At 41.9% G+C, this 16507-nt stretch overlaps 1 protein-coding gene across 4 annotated transcripts in view; it reads left to right on the top strand.

Moving 5' to 3' along the window:
* The window catches only part of arhgap24 (Rho GTPase activating protein 24), a 67453-nt gene extending 50998 nt beyond the window's left edge, over positions 1-16455 (top strand). For 3 of the 4 annotated variants that reach the window (XM_058617426.1, XM_058617428.1, XM_058617427.1), the window contains 7 exons: positions 4974-5096; positions 9121-9328; positions 10825-10957; positions 11646-11719; positions 11833-11954; positions 12205-13387; positions 14485-16455. In XM_058617426.1, the coding sequence (XP_058473409.1) occupies positions 4974-5096; positions 9121-9328; positions 10825-10957; positions 11646-11719; positions 11833-11954; positions 12205-13387; positions 14485-14761 (2120 nt within the window). In that variant the 3' untranslated portion in view covers positions 14762-16455. Of the gene's footprint in view, positions 1-1971; positions 2217-4973; positions 5097-9120; positions 9329-10824; positions 10958-11645; positions 11720-11832; positions 11955-12204; positions 13388-14484 lie in introns of those variants that run through there. The other variant, XM_058617430.1, reaches the window with a different exon arrangement.
* The last annotated feature ends 52 nt before the right edge of the window (positions 16456-16507 follow it).

Raw genomic sequence — 16507 nt, 5'->3', positions numbered from 1 at the left:
CAGGTATGTGTGTGTGTGTGTGTGTGTGTGTGTGTGTGTGTGTGTGTGTGTGTGTGTTGTCAGAGGACAATACAGAATTGATGTGTTTCTATCCCAAGTCAAACATCATTACAAACAGCATTAGCACTGATGCACTAGGAGATTATTACTGATTTACACTGTGATGCAAATGAAGTATTAGTCATTTATCCCTCTAAAGCAGTGTTTCTCAATCCTGGTCCTCAGGACCAACGGCCCTGCATGTTTTAGGTGTGTCCCTGCTCCAACGCACCTGATTCGAATAAATGGGTCGTTAGCAGGCTTTTGCAGAGCTCGTTGACGAGCTGACTATTTGAATCAGGTGTGTTGGAGCAGCATAAAACATGGCTCTAAAGCACCTGAACGTTGGCATGACTCTAATTAATCAAATGAAGACATTTATACTGTTAACACTGTAGTGTGTTGTGTTAAAAAATGAAACAATCATTGTCAAATGAGTTCACACAGGGCTGATTAGGACTCTCTCTGTGTTTCTCTGTAAAGAAGGTCATGTTTCGCCCGGGATGCACACAGGAAGTGATTTCTTTTATACCAAGAGGCAACAGCAATATTGCACTAGTAAAGCTAGATGGCTGCAAACAGATTGAAGTGTGACTAAAAATTAAAAGAAGCGCCTATGAAAGAGAAATCTATTGCTTAAATACCCCATTTATTTAGCAGTTTCCTGGAAAAAACCCTATTTTTAAACCTGTGCACAACTGGTGTATAATACACATATATACTTTTACATGACATTGTTTCTGTACACAAAGGCAGAATTTTAACATCAGCAACAAGGTTACACACTAGCTTTAAGTGTCAGAAAAGGCTTCCAAAATAAAGTCTGTTCCTCAGTCATGGACAAATCAGCTCTCAGGTCTCTTAGAATGCCATGAATCTGTCCTTGAGCTAAGTGTGTTTGACATTTCACTTGTCTTTATAAATCAAGTGGCCAGGTGAGCCACTATTAAAGAAGAAGATGGGAAATGGAAATGGAAATGGAGTACTAGAGTGTGCTGTAATGTCTATGGTATGCTGTTGAATGCTCATTTCACAGATTGACAACTGTTGTTTCTGGGAGGAAATGTAGCCTGTCCATGCAAGTCATGAAAACAGTAGCTCCAGGATAAAGGCTAATTCATTCAAAAATGATGGCAAAAAAAAGCTCACGGGGGAATCACGATGAGTTTGCATGACAATTGACACACCAATGCTAAATGCCAAATAGGCCATTGAAAACCCGTGCACACAAGAATGAGTTAAAATTGTATCCACACAGAACCAGTCAGTGTGTAAACATGCATGTTAAAAGTCCGATTTTAGTCAGACTAAGACAATAATTCAATACAGCCTGTACAATGTGATTTATAGTCCGATTAATTAAAAAAAAGTCAGAAAAAAAGTTAAAGAATATTCTTGTGAAGCAGAGCCTAATAAGCAAAAATATCCTGCACCTGCTGTGACATGGTAACATGAGATTTCCCTAATTAATATGAATTTGCCATCAGCAGTTGTGTGTTTTCTAATGTGTATTAGCTTCACATTTATTGTTATTGGTTTGTTGCTGTTTTTAGTTTGTGTCGTTTTCATATACTGTATGTTGACGTAGGTGAATATACTTTTTCCTCTTCAGTTCATTCTAGTTTTGAAAAACTCTGAATAAGTTCATTGATTTCAATGAGTAACACAGTGCAGCTTTAAATTGTCATTTCATGTTATTATTTTCAGCTGTGTTGTTTCTCGTTAGTAATACTCATAACATGAGTGTAATAACCTAAAATTCATGTGTGTAAATAATAATAATAGATGCAAATTACTGCTGATGCGGAGGTTCAATGCATTTTATATGAAAATGACATTCTCCTTAATGAAAACATAGTAGATGTAGCCTGAGAGAAAGTAAAGATAAGACTTTTTGTTTAAGGGGGGCGGGCCCACAAAAAGCTTGGACCAGCCCTGCACCGGCATTTATGGTCTCGCTCTCACAGTGGAAGTGGCAGAACATCGATAACCTCTTCCTCTCCGACTTTCATTCATTATTTCTTCAGCCCACATGAAGAGTCTGTTTCGCCGAGGTTGTCCGTGTTAGTAACCCACACCTGAAGCGCATGTTTAGCGTGTTTTGGAGCGTTTTTTCTTCTCTTTTTCACAGCGGCAGGAGAGTCACTCACATGAGAGAGTAGAAGCGGCAGTCACCGGTCAGTGCCTCGTTTGGTTGTTGTTTGTTGTTGTTTGTAGTTGTTGACCTGTAACGTAAACGGAACGGAACTGTCGCTATATGTGAAGATAACGTGACATCATGTTTGTGTAAAGCTGCCTCTTTGTTAGGTGTTTTACTTGTGAATGGATAGATAGCGCACGCGCAGTAGAAATTATGCAGCATGGACACAAATGTTGCTTTGCAGTTTCACTGCGAGTGTGTGCGTGTGCGCGCGCGTGTGTATGTTTGCTGGCATCCATTTGTGTTTATATTATTTATTTTGCATATGTTTGCATTTAGTGTTTCCTTGTGGTCCTCATGGAGACCAAAACCTGGTCCTAATGTGGTTAGATTAATGTTATGGTTAGGCATTCAACGGTTATGGTTGATTAGGGATAATGCTTTGGGTTGGCTGACCATATGAATGGAAATCAATGCAGTCGCTCTCTTTCCTTCCCTATGTGTGTGTGTGTGTGTGTGTGTGTGTGTTTGTGATTGACAATTAATGGAGCTCTGAGGGCAAGTCAGTTACGGGTAGTGACTAATCAATGGATCAGGGTCAGAGGTTACTAACCCATTATTGAAATGAAGGACTGAAGTGAAACCTTGAAAACATCAGAAGAATCAGAGGGTACCTCACCATACGATATATGGTCCACGATACCAATAATATTACATTGCAACGATTCTGTGATAATCAATTTATGGCAAGAAAATCATACAGCGATACACATGATATCTGTCTAACTGAACAAAACAAAACGTCCGTGTAAAGTTAAAAGTGCAGAGAACAATGTGTAAAGTCTATGTATTGAATGTGGATGGGGCATCTCTTAGCATAGCTTTCGCCGTCATTATTCTGCTGTAAACTCCCTCTGCTTAGGTCAGGTAACTTCCACCCAAGTTTTCCTCATTCATTTGAGCAGCGCCACCATGGGGAGACATGAAGTAGCGACTATTTACTCTAGAGCGCCTCAATTTAGTAATTCAAAATATCGATATTTGCTGTTCCACTGTAATGACACCAGTCAGATTTTTTCCAACAATTTTCAAAATGTGAGACTTTTTAAAATCGTTAAATATCATAATCTTTGCACAGAACATGGTCTTAACCTTCAAACAGCAAAAAAAACAACAGATTAATAATTGATGGGTTTGTGATCAGTCAATCTTTTGATCATTTTTCAACTAATCATCTAATCTAAGGTCTGCAATTTCACAGCAGCCAGAATTTAATTCTTCAGTTGTAAGACATTCTAGTTAGTATTGTGTAAAAGAAATTAAAGTAGCAAATCATCTCATTTGAAAAGTGCAATATTTGGCATTTTCCCTTGAACATTTATCTGTTTATCTGTTTGTCTGTTTGTAAATGTATCTGATCAGTTATGTGAAGCTCCTTTTCTGTTCCTGCCTCAGTACGAACGCACGTTTATTGCAGCAGTGTCAGAAATGCTGAGAATGTACGACACATGTTAACAAAACATGTTGAGATTAGCACAGACTGAGTAACAGTATCAGTGACCATCCTCAGCCCGCGAGATAAACCCAAGGTTGCGTCACATTCAATTCAATACCTAACAACATGTCACATCATGTCACACTGTGCGGTGCATGTTAGCTCTAAGAGAACAGAAAGGAGTATTTGGTGAAGCTGGTAATGGTGTTTAATGAGACGGCAACATTACAACCTTGAATCTTATTGTGACTTCTAATTTAAACCATTTTCTGACATGACAAAGTCCATTGGGGTAAAATAATAACAATAATAATAATAATTGGCATTTTTGTGTTCATTATCGTCTCTTTGTCATGGGAACTTATAGCAGATAAACACTAACATAGTGAGTGCTGCACTGGACAAACACTGGCATCTGCTGCCTGCTAATGAGATCTTGTCGGGACTAAGAGAGTGCATCAATCTCTCTGTCAAAGTTTGGCAACCAGTGGAGCTGTGAGTCCTGCTCTCTGATCAGTCGACCTCTAGATACACACTAAACAAAACAAAAAACACACACTTAATTATAATCACTTACAAAATAACTGCTTTGCTGTTTCGACTTTAAATGTATTGAAAATCCTTTAACTACACAGGGATGAACCTGAGCTTCTAACCCGCCTGTCATTTCCCATTCTAGTCAATAAATAGTGTTTGTATGCAAAGTGCAGCTCACATCCGCGTTACTGTACAATCAATGGATCAGGATCCCCGGTGGGTTAAAGTCATGAATAATTCAGCTGTTGTGTGACAGTTGTCTGTTAATAGCTCATCCGTTCCACCAGGTGCAGACGTGTGAAATGCCCTGAGTCACCATTTGTTGATTTTTCATCTTAATAAAGCTCAAGTGGAGCTGTGCAAAACAGTGCTGTAGTCACGGTGATCACTGCAACCACATTTGTTACATGAAACAGGTTGTTTGTGGAGCTGAATCAGTATAAATAACCTGTCTCTAATGGAACATTTGTACATTGAAAACACTTATTCTAACATTTATAGTCTCTCTCTCTCTCTCTCTCTCGCTCTCTTTCTCTCTATCCACTTTGAACTTGGTTAAAATTCATTTTGATGTTTACCTGTCCCTCTCCTCAACGGTTAGGACACAAATCATCGTCCAGCAATGAACTCCAATGGTTTTGAATATTGTTTTATATTATAAACCTTGTTTATAATATAAAACAGTAAAGACACCCGACTACGACTACTTGAGAAACAACTGGATACTTAAATCTTTTCTTTTCTCCTCCATTTTGTGAACAGGGGGAGACAGAGAGCGGATGACAGCCAACCATGAGACCTACCTCCTTATGGCCAGCACCCAGAATGACATGGAGGATTGGGTGAAGACAATTCGAAGAGTCATCTGGGCACCTTTTGGTGGAGGTCAGTATGCAAACAACCACGGTTTTTATATTAATATTGACCATAGGTGTGAGAGTGGATGGTTGTTTGTCTCTATATGGCCCTGTGATGGATTGGCGACCGGTTCAGGGTGGACCCTGCCTTTTCGCCCTATGTCATCTGGGATTGGCAGGGGATGAGTGAGTGTTTACGTGTCTCCTCCACTGCTTAGTTTTCCTTGTGCCACGGAGGAGTTCTTCACCTCAACTTGACATGGTGATTATTTGGTAGAGTGAGATGATGCCCCTCCATTTCTTCCTCACCTCACAAATGTCAGTATTGCTACCAAAGCAACACACTCAGATAGTGTTTATTTAGGCTGGACACACAAATCAGACTGAGAAGTCTGCCATAATGTCAGTCTCTCTGATATGAGAAAAAAACCTGGTTTGTCTGCAGTGTGAATAAAGCCTTTCAGTTGTTTCCGCAGAAAGGATCAAATCTGATCTTCCATGTTTGTTTTGCTTTCTATCAAAAGAAATGAATGCGTTGAAATCAGTTACTTGTGTCCTGACTTATGTGGCATCACTGTGCTGATTACTGAGCCTCCCACTGCGCCGCTGTGGATTATCATTGACTGCACTGGCAAACATTGGCCAACATTGTGTGAGGGCCGGGTACAAGTGCGGCATTTGTAACTGGACAGGGAGTTCATGCCGCTCTCAGTGACACAGTGAATGGATTCGGCTGAGCTGGCCTCTCTGTTTTCAGCTCAGGGAGTTTGATGTCTATTGCAGTTGACTGCTTTTCAAAAGGACGAGCCATTTGTCAAAGATGCCACAAGAAAGGTGGCTCCACGTTGGAGCGGAGCCCCGGCTGCCTCTGTCCCTCTGTCCCTCTGTCTCTCTCTCTCTCTCTCTCTCAGACACACACATACACACAACATGTGCACACACAAACCCTCGTATTCCATCCGTTCACATTTTGCAGTAGCAACAGAGACGATGTGAGCCCTGATTGGCTGGCCAGTGGCCCTGAAGTGTGATTCTGTTCATAGAGTGACAGACAGACAGACAGACAGGGAGGGAGGGAGGGAGGGAGGGAGGGGAAGGGAGCCCCAGTGTTTAGCCCACAGAGCAGCTTGGATTCTCCAACGGTTTTGCTGTCATGTGCTGAACACTTGGTATGATGCTGCATTAATTACCAGCCAGTTTAGTACAATCAGTCGGACCAGAGAGAGCTCGGAGTCAGAGAAATGTGCAGCTGTGGCCTCTCCATCTGGATACTGGGAGATTTATTTCATGGTAATCACACGTTTTAAAATGTAGCAGTGGACTCTGTTGTTGCTGGAGGATTAATATGAAGTAGGAAATGTATTTTTTTTTTTTTTTTTTAAATTTGAAATAATACTATGTAGTGCACCCTTTGAGTTTCTTGTATTATTAAGTTATACATTTCACAACTTATATTAAAAGTATCCAGACTGGGCTTGTTGATTTTATTCATTTTTGTTTTATGAATATTTTGCAATGTAAAAGTACACACATCCACCTCCTGTTTTACCTCTTGTTTTATTTGTTGTGACAGTTTTAGTCTTCAATGTAAACTATTTGACATCAGACATTGTCAACCAAGTTTTGTGTAGTTTAACAGTTAAAAATGTTAAATCTTAGAACTACACAAAACCACAGTTAATGGCATGTAACGTATTAGCTGCCCTTTATTTATGGACTTTTCCACTCATACTCTGCTTCTTTAAGAGTATAAAGGTTCTCTAGTGTTTATATCAGGGTTTGTCAGTCACATGGTGGTGGTGATGATGATGATGATGATTGTGGTGGTGGTTTTTGCAGACATCTCAGAGTTCTTTTCTTTTGCTTCTGGGCTCTGATCTAGCTCCAAACAAAATGCGCTCTTGAGCTGTGATTTCACAAGTGACCTGGTTACGCCTGTGAAGTGATTTTAAGCATTAGATATCTAATAATCTAATGTTTGTATAAGGGGTGGCTGTGGATCAGGAGGTAGGTGGTTTGATCCGTGAATCCTTTAGTGTCCTTGAGCAAAAGTCTACCAAACCCTGAAATTGCTCTTGCTGGCTGTGTTAGCAGTATTTAACAATATTTAATTTACCATTTTTTTAAATAACCAAGTTCATTGAGTCTAATATACTGTATAAATACAACCAAGTAAAAACAGTGAAGCTGTGAGCTATTGAGAAGCAGATTTCAGCCAGTTTGAGTTTGCTGAATTACATTTTTGAACACCATGCCAAACTTTGAGGTCAGGTCACTTATCTTATTATTATTCTAACCATATACTGTACATCATTGCATCATGAGAGACACACTCAAACAGGTGCAGCATTAATTAAGTATGGACTCGATTAATATCAGCATTTTAAAATATTATATATGAAGACAATGAAAAGGTGATAGGAAGAGAGAAAAGAGATAGCAAGAAAAGAGAAAAGAAAGAATAGCCTGCATCATGTCTAGATTCCTCTCCCTCCCCCTTGTGTGTGAGCATAGATGTAATTGTGTGTGTGCAGCAGCAGGTTTGTGAAGCATGTTTGATGGAACCTGTCCATCACCTAGGGAGGGAGAGAGAGAGAGAGAAGGTGTCCCCTCTTCTTTGTTTGTCAAATGTTCCGTGGTCGTAGTACGACTTGGGCCAGTGTGGAAAAACAAAGCAAATATACATATAAACACATACGCATCTAGTCCTTAAGCTGGTTCACACATGTGACCCGGGAAAACATTCCTAGACTCATGACCAGACTGTCTGGAGGAGGGATGACCTCGTTCATTTAGTCACTCTCTCTTTTTGTGCTCTTATGCTCGTTGCAGCATCTCTGTGAGGATATTCGTCTTTATTTCTTTTCCTCTGGTGGATTTTCCAGTCTGTTTTCCAGTTTGTTGGGACTTGACCGTTTTGTCTTATGCATTGCTGTAAATATTGAAGTGGAAAATATCTGCAAAGTGACTGACCCAAAGGAAAAAGAACAGAACACAAGACTTAACTGTTAAAGGCTGAGCTGCCTGCTTTCAAATGAAAGAGGACTTTCTCACATATGGAAATGAGGACAGTTTGACGGACCTGTTGTCAAACGGATGCTCAATCGTTCTCATTTCTGCCTTGATTTCTCGCATAGCTAGAAAACCAGAGACCAGTTCTTGGAAAATGCTAGAATGCAGACGCTTTAAATTCTGCACCTCTGGTATGTTATCTTATCACAAATTTATTAATAGGCGTTTCTTCCGGAAGCTTGCAAGTTTCAAGAGGGGTGAGTATGACAGTCAACTGATAGAAAATGCCAGTATCTCTGTGTCTGATGATGCCGTAACTGATGCGTTTGAGCTTGTTTACTAGAAATGCCACGTTATGAATTGATAAAATGTCCGTATTTGCTATGAATTCAAAGTGTTCAGATGAAAACTGGTGGGGTTTTTTAAGCCGTGCCAAACGCTGTCAGAAGCACAAGAATTCCGGTAAGGTCAGTTGAATTCAGTCACCTTGCGGTACCTCGTCGTACCACGTGTGTGCATGTGTGTGAGTAGCCTCTGTCTGTATCTAGAGACCGGAAAACTATGCAGATCCAAATCTCTCAGGAAGGCTGCCTAAATCCCCTCTTGTGTTGCGTTCACATGAGAAGGCTGCAAATGGAAATCAGCCCCTCTTTTTTTTTTTGTGTGTGTGTGTACGACGGCTGCCTCAGACAAAAGGCGAGAGCTGCTCAGCAGGAAGTTAGAGATTTGATCATCGGAGTAAAGCTTTGTGGGTGTACATATTTGAGCTTTGGCTGTGTGGTCGATCTTGTCACAAATCTTTTTCAATCGATTTATGTGCTCGCTGCAATGTGTCCTGAACTGTAGATTTTCTCATTTCAGGATGTTACTGTTGAATTATTCAGCTATAAAGAGAGAAACAAGTTATACATGTGAAAACAGTACATACCATAAATGGCAGCTGTATCCAATATAATGTAATGTGAGGTGGGGGGATCATTCATTGCGGAGTTACTCATCCCTCTTGCACAGTCATTTAATATTTTTGTTTTTCATTTCAGGGATCTTTGGTCAGAAGTTGGAGGAGACGGTGCGCTATGAACGCCGCTTTGGGAACAAGCTCGCTCCCATGCTGGTAGAGCAGTGTGTGGATTTCATTCGCCAGTGGGGCCTCCAGGAGGAGGGTTTATTCCGGCTGCCTGGACAGGCTAACCTGGTCAAAGAGCTGCAGGACGCCTTCGACTGTGGTGAAAAGCCTGCGTTTGATTGGTGAGGAAACATGTGAGCACACTTGGATGGCTGAGTGCAATAGCTAAGCTACTGTACACTCAGACTGCTGACTGGTCACATTTGTACATTTACAAAGAAAAGGAACATTAGCCACCTGTATTTCATTGTGGTCAGTTATTAATGCATTCTGCCACTGAAGCTCTCCCCATGTAGCGCTAACTCAAACAACAAGACAACACTCTCTATGATCTCATGCTGCATCCTGCTTAAGATTGAGTGAATACTAGCAGCAGAAATACTAAATTGAACTTCTTTATATCATATTGAAACTAAACCTGCAGTTCAAATAAAGCAATATTTTTGTGAATAAAGGAAAGTGAAAGGAAAGATTAAAAACACATCGTTAGGACGTTCATTTTAAACATATTTATATTTGTCCAGATATTAAAAAAAGAGAGATAAGATGATAAAAAGTGTGAAAAAAGAGGCAAGAAATCAAATAAAACACAGTTGACCCAACAATTACCATACTGTACAGTGACTGTCAGGGGTGTCAAACAAACAGAAGACCCAAAATGAAAAAGAGTCTTTAATAAAGTAAAAATGTAAAGAGTGAAACATAAGCTGAAGAACAACATGGAGCAGAAACATGGTGAGATGACCAGGAACACATAAAAACATTGGAGAAACAAACAGGACAGAACGAGACACAGGTGAAACACATTAGGGCGGGGCAGACAATCAGGGAAGACGGGACAGGAAGCAAAAACTACACACAAGGTGCACAGGAAAGAAAAACAACCAAAGTCCAAACGTAATATATGTTCAACTAAAAGTGACGTGGAAAATCCAGGGGGTTATGAAAATAACCAGTACATACCTTGTTGGAAATGAATTATGATTTGTTATAGTTTGCCACCTACAGGTGGCAGTACAGTGAGACAGAGAGCTGATTTACAATGCAACAACCCTCATTCATCACTCAGAATGACAGAGAAATGCATGAGTGAATGAACATACACGGCGGCATACTCCTGCTCCTCCAGCCCCTTTCACGCCATCCACCACTCCACTACCATGTAATCAGGTCGCCATGAATAAAATTTGTCAGGAACCTGGCTGTACATCAACATCTCTCCACCTCCTTGAAACACTGGCTGCAGAAAGACAAATGCATCACATCTCTGCCCTCCACCTCCAGCTTTAACACAACTCATGTCATGGTAAAAGCCACAGTGTCCGATTAGTTTTCTTCCTGCCTCATCTGCCACCCCATTAGTCTCTCTGAGCCTACAGTGGAAATCCTTTGCATTTTTATTTATAGCGATGCAAAAAGTGAAGTGATACACATTTGCTTTCACTGGTATTTACATTATCTTCTCCACTGATTCCATCTATGCCTTGCAGCGCCGCTGTCCCTGTACCAGGCTACACCGTGATTCTTTTTTTGACTCTCTGCAATGTAGCCTTAATAAATCATAACCTCAGCCCGCCCCCACTCTCTGTCTGACTGTCTCGTCTTGTTTTTCCTGCAGTAACACAGATGTGCACACAGTGGCTTCTCTACTGAAGCTCTATCTCAGAGAGCTGCCAGAGCCTGTCATCCCCTTCCAAAAGTACGACGATTTCCTCGCAACCGCCAAGCTCCTTGGGAAGGATGATGAAATGGTAGGAAAGGGTATTTGAAATTCTCACATCTACAGTGTGTCACTCAACAGATTCACATTCGCACACTTTCCTGTGGGAGAAAGTGGGAGTTATGTATCGACCAAAGTCGGCTCTAAAAAAACCTCTCACGTACAGTTTGTGGCATTCAAGCTTATCCCTCACTGCTCAGTCATTGGTGGTCAGACCTGTTTTGTTGTGTTTGTGTATCTGTGTGCGTTCATGAGTGTTATGTAAGTCCAGAAATATGGTGTAATGCCATCCGTGTGTATTAGACCTGAATAAAGAAGGAACACTGAGCAGCATAGCCAGTATTTTCGAGTAAATAAAGTACGTACCTGCTGATTGTCAGGGTTCTGATTTTTCAAGTAGTAATTGTAATTTATGTTTAGAATTCTACGTCACTGAGAATGTTGGCATTCCAGAAATAAGTTCAAATGTTCGCAGATAGGGAGAGAGAGAGAGAGAATTGCACCTCTGACTCGCTGTTTTTAGGTGAGAGATGATGGACCTTCAAATTGCTTTCACGAAAATGTTTGAATGAGTCTTTTAAAACTCTGTAACACATCAGTACACTTGTCTTTGGATGATGTGTTTTATGAGCTAGAAATGACCTACAATTAATTCTAACTGGTGTGATGACTTGGTTTGACTTATCTAAACTTACCTAAAATGTGTGCATCGTCCATAGGGTATGAAGGAGCTGAGAAGACTCTTGGAAAGTCTACCTCCAGTAAACCACAACCTTCTCAAGTACATCTGCAGGTACAGATTATTTCTTTAAGCCGATACATTGTCTTCTGTCTAAGTTTCCACATGCGTTGCCTTGCCCGCCGTCGATCAGTGTAACATTGGGGATATTTTTTTCTGTCCGCCAGATTTTTAGATGAAGTCCAGTCATATTCAGGAGTGAACAAAATGAGTGTTCAGAACTTGGCCACGGTCTTTGGGCCAAATATTTTGAGGCCAAAGTTGGAGGATCCAGTCGCCATAATGGAAGGTCAGTATTGTTTAAAGACACTGTGTGTAAATCTTTCTTCCAAGTGTGTTAAATAATCTATGGAGCCTTCAGTTAGCATCAAAAATCTTGTCCATTTTGTGTTATTGTTAAAACATGGTGGTCTTAATTCCAATAAGGTGATTGTACACAAATGAAGTTTCAGTTTCTTTAAACACTTGACGTTTTTAATTTAATTATTAAAGATATATATATAAAAAAAAAATAATGCTGTGTGATCCCATGTTGTCAGGTACTGTTCTGGTCCAGCAGCTAATGGCCATTTTGATTGGCCGCCACGACGTGCTGTTCCCTTGCAATGAAGACAGCCCCACAGGCCTCGAGCTCGTCAACAACAACGTTGAACTACCGCGGCGGCAAGCAAACACAACTACCTCCACTATCATGACAGCGACTCAGAACGCCGAGAACAACAACACACACATGGTCCGGCAGTGTGTCTGGGAAACACCGGATTCTCCTTCGCACCGCCAACATGTAGACAACAGTGGCTCCCCGCGGTCACTGAGCCCTCGTAATGGTGTCACCGGACGCTTCGACATCACCCGCAGTCCACCACTGACGGTTAAAAAGAACCCAGCGTTCAGTAAAGGCAGTGGGATTGTCACAAACGGGTCCTTCAGCTCTTCACCCTCCTCAGACCCTAGTCAAGAAAAGAACCAGACTCTGAGTGGAGGTGGGAGTTTACCTGTGCGGCGCAGCGGGACGCTCAAAGGTTCAGGCACAAAAATGGGCACCAGTGGTGTCACAAGTGGGAGCGGCACCGGAGGGAATGGGACTGGAGTTGTGCGCATGGGCATTTCAGGCACCGACGTGGTCACGGGTAGTCTGAACGGCCGCAATGGCCTCTGGGCACCGAATGGCTGCGTCACATTACGGGTGAACAATAAAACACGTGACGGCTCCAACGGGGATCAAACAACCAATCAGAATCGTCTGTCTACATACGACAACGTCCAGTTAAACCACCAGAACCTGCAGCTACAGAACCAGATCACCAGCACGTGTCTGAACAGCAGCTGTGAGGACAAGCAGAGCGTCGACAGCGCCACCTGGTCCACGTCCTCCTGTGAAATCTCTCTTCCGGACAACTCCACTTCCTGTCGCTCCTCCACCACCACCTGCCCTGAGCAGGACTTCTACGGCGGTCACTTTGAGGACTTGGACGGACCAGCACAGGATAATGAACCGCCCCAGTCTGGTGGAGGAGGAGAGGGAGAGAGCCGGATCAGCACCAGGGAAGGAGGTGAAGACGGCGCAGGGAGGAGCAGTCGGGGAACCAGCAGCAGTGACAATAGTGATGGTTTCACTGCTGCCAATGGGCCCGGCAGCCACAGCGCTTTGCACAGCTTAGTGGCCAGTCTTAAACAGGAGATGCACAAGCAGAAGACAGAATATGAGGCCAGGATAAAGAGGTATGGTCCCGTCTTTACGTCGGTTATGATAACAGATAAAATGTAATAACTCAAAAAGTAAAGGGCAGATTTTGCTGAATGTCTCTGGTGATGCAGGTTATGACCCAAGCGAGGAAATGATTTGATATTTGTGGTGATATGGATGTATTGACACTGTAGGACGTTCATACACTCAGTTGCATTGAAATATTTGAAGTTAATCATTTTGATTACACACAACTAAATACCTCCTGAAGAGTAATTGAAGAAGGAGGAATAAAAAAAAAAAACAGAGTAAGCAGATTCAGATACCATTTGTCTACAGTATGCCAACCTAATATACTGACTCTTGGCTTCAGATTTATATTTAGAATGCTGCGATAAGAGTGATATTGATCTACTCTTCTGACTCTTGGCACAAATGTGAACGTGTAAAGTACACTCTTTGAAGGCATCAGTAAAATGTGGAAATTCGGTAAATTTAGTTTTATCTGGGTCTAATTTACTGTACCCTGGAAAATTATGTATTAGTGTTGATGGAGGAGGAGTTCATAAGCAGCTTGCAGTGTTGTAATCAAGTCCACATTATCAGAATCATCAATGAAATACACTCAAATGACGTTAATCCACTTCTATGACTCTGCCTTGCACAAAAATGAATAATATTACAGGTTTATTTAGCTAACTATATATTTGCCTCTAACTTGTGAGTGAGAATGCAGTCAATGCTCGAAAGCCAAGTCACCGGTGCTTGGATTAGAGTAGGCGCAGTCAGACTCATTAAATATGAATTTATTGTATTATGGTTCAGATTCTGGGACACTGGGGACTCCGAACATGACTGAGTCTACCATCGAGGACTCAAATACAACATTGCAATCCTCCTGCTTCAGCACTGGTACATCATTTTCCAGTGTGAAGGAAAAAAGACACAGATAGTACTGTGCTGACCATGACACATTCAGTGCCTGTGATATCAAACACATTACACTGTGTTTGATGGAAAAAAAAAATCTGTTCTAGCCAAGGTGCAAAAAAAACCTCTTAAGTCATTAAACCAGTTAAATGCAGCCTTCAAGAAAAAAACAACAACAATTTTTTTTCACCCTCCTCTGCAGCTTGGAGCAGCGCAATCTGGAGCTGGAGACAGAAATGGTGAGCATCCACGAGGAGCTGGACCAGGAGAGGAAGAAGTACACCATGGCGGAGATCAAGCTCCGCAACGCCGAGCGCGCCAGGGACGATGCTGAGCGGCGGAATCAGATGCTGCAGAAAGAGATGGAGCAGTTTTTCTCCACGTTCAGTGACCTCACAGCAACCGGCGCTACGACGGTGGCGGCGGCGGCGGCTGACCCGCGGCGGCCAGATCGCAGCAACGCCATCTGGATACAGTGAAGGACGATGCGGGGACGAACGTGTGAATGAACAGTCAGCAGGCTCCAAACAGGATTTGGCTGCTGGTTGTAAAGAGAAATGTTGGAAGTTGCAGAACGTCTAACATTTTGAAGCAGGTGGTGTAGGCCACCTGTACAACTGTAGACATCACCTGGAGTGATGTCAGAGGGACTTTACCTTGTAAATACAGCATTATTTAAACTTGGTTTTTTTTCTCTCTCCAACCTTCTCAGAAACTGCTGTGGTACTCACTTATCTGACTTGGAAGTGGAGAAAAAGGAACAGTTCTCCACAGTCTGTGATGAAGGGTGATGATTTAAAAAGGCCGTGTTCAGCAAAACACAAAAACACCTTCAGCTTCCTTTATATCTTAATTCATTTTAAATCCAACCCCAAAACAAACAAAAAATATCTTACTGTTCCATGTGATTCTGCGTCTACTCGTGTACATAGAGGTAAATAATGCAGGAAAACAGCAGCATATGTATGTAAAGAGAAATGAAAGTACTGCCTTCAATGTTTCAGTGATATTTAAGCCAATTCATCAATGTGTGATATTTTATATTAAGATCTTTCCTTGCACTTACTGTCGGTACTGAATGTTCTGTTGGTCAACGTGTGTATGATTTATTAAATTAGATATGACACTGTATGTTATGCGCCTGAGCTTCTATGCCGTTGTATTCACCCCATGACCAAAACGAGAGCCTGTACTGTAAATATTTTCTAAGTGTAGACACTAATTGTGAGTCCTGTCCTGTGGTTTGAAGCATATTCAGATGGATGTGGCACACGTTATAAATGAATACTGACTGAAGAATTATGTAGCCTGTAAAAAAAAAATAAAATAAATAAGTAATACATTTGCACGATGGTGACTTGCACGTTGGGTCACTGGCGTAAATCCCAGATAAGATAAAAATGTCTGCAGCGGATGATTTAATCCACGTGACAAAATGTACTTTCCTAATTAAGAGATGTGGAGCTGGTGTCAGTCTTTGAATCCTCAATGGGAAACGCAGCTGGTGGCTGAGCACACGAGGTGCCAGCTTTGAAACAAATACTCCCCCCCCTGTAGTCTCGCCTAACACAGAATAACAAGCTGCCGCCACAACACACTTGTTGACTCGTGCTTTTTTGGCTCATGACTGTGGAAAGTGGGGATTACGGCATCGAGTTTGTCAACAGTGGGGCGATTTGCTGCAGCGAGTATGTGATAAGTGCATTAGGGTGAACAACAAGTGAATGTCTACATACACACGGTGGATTTGCTACTGGGTACAGAACAGAATGCACCTCAGCACAGACCTGGTCTGGTCTGGACTTGAGTCCACGGGGGTTGATTCTTTGTGCATGTGTGCATAAGCCTGCTGCTGGTCATTGCAGGACATCGGAATGTGCACGGAGAGGGAGGAAAAGTGCCTGAGTGACTGAAAGAGGGAGGAGGAGGTGGGGGGTGGGCGCGATCCACGCTTCTCATTTTGCACCCGTCACCGGGAAATAATGGGCTGAAGCCAAGCGGACAAGTGTCCCCTCATTCTGTTGTGAATTCCACACAGAAGAGCAAGATCACAGACACGGCGAGTGGGCAGCAGAGGACTGGGATGGTGGAATATCATCATGACGTGATACTTGATACACACAGTAACTTTGAAAAATTATTTAATACGAATAAAGATGTGTTTTCATCATAATACGACTTGGCTGTTCTCTTTTGTTGAGTGTTTCAACCACTGATGCAACTGT

This window comes from Solea solea, chromosome 19 (genome assembly GCF_958295425.1).
Source record: "Solea solea chromosome 19, fSolSol10.1, whole genome shotgun sequence".
Lineage (NCBI taxonomy): Eukaryota > Metazoa > Chordata > Actinopteri > Pleuronectiformes > Soleidae > Solea > Solea solea.
This window is presented reverse-complemented; position numbering and strand designations above follow the sequence as displayed.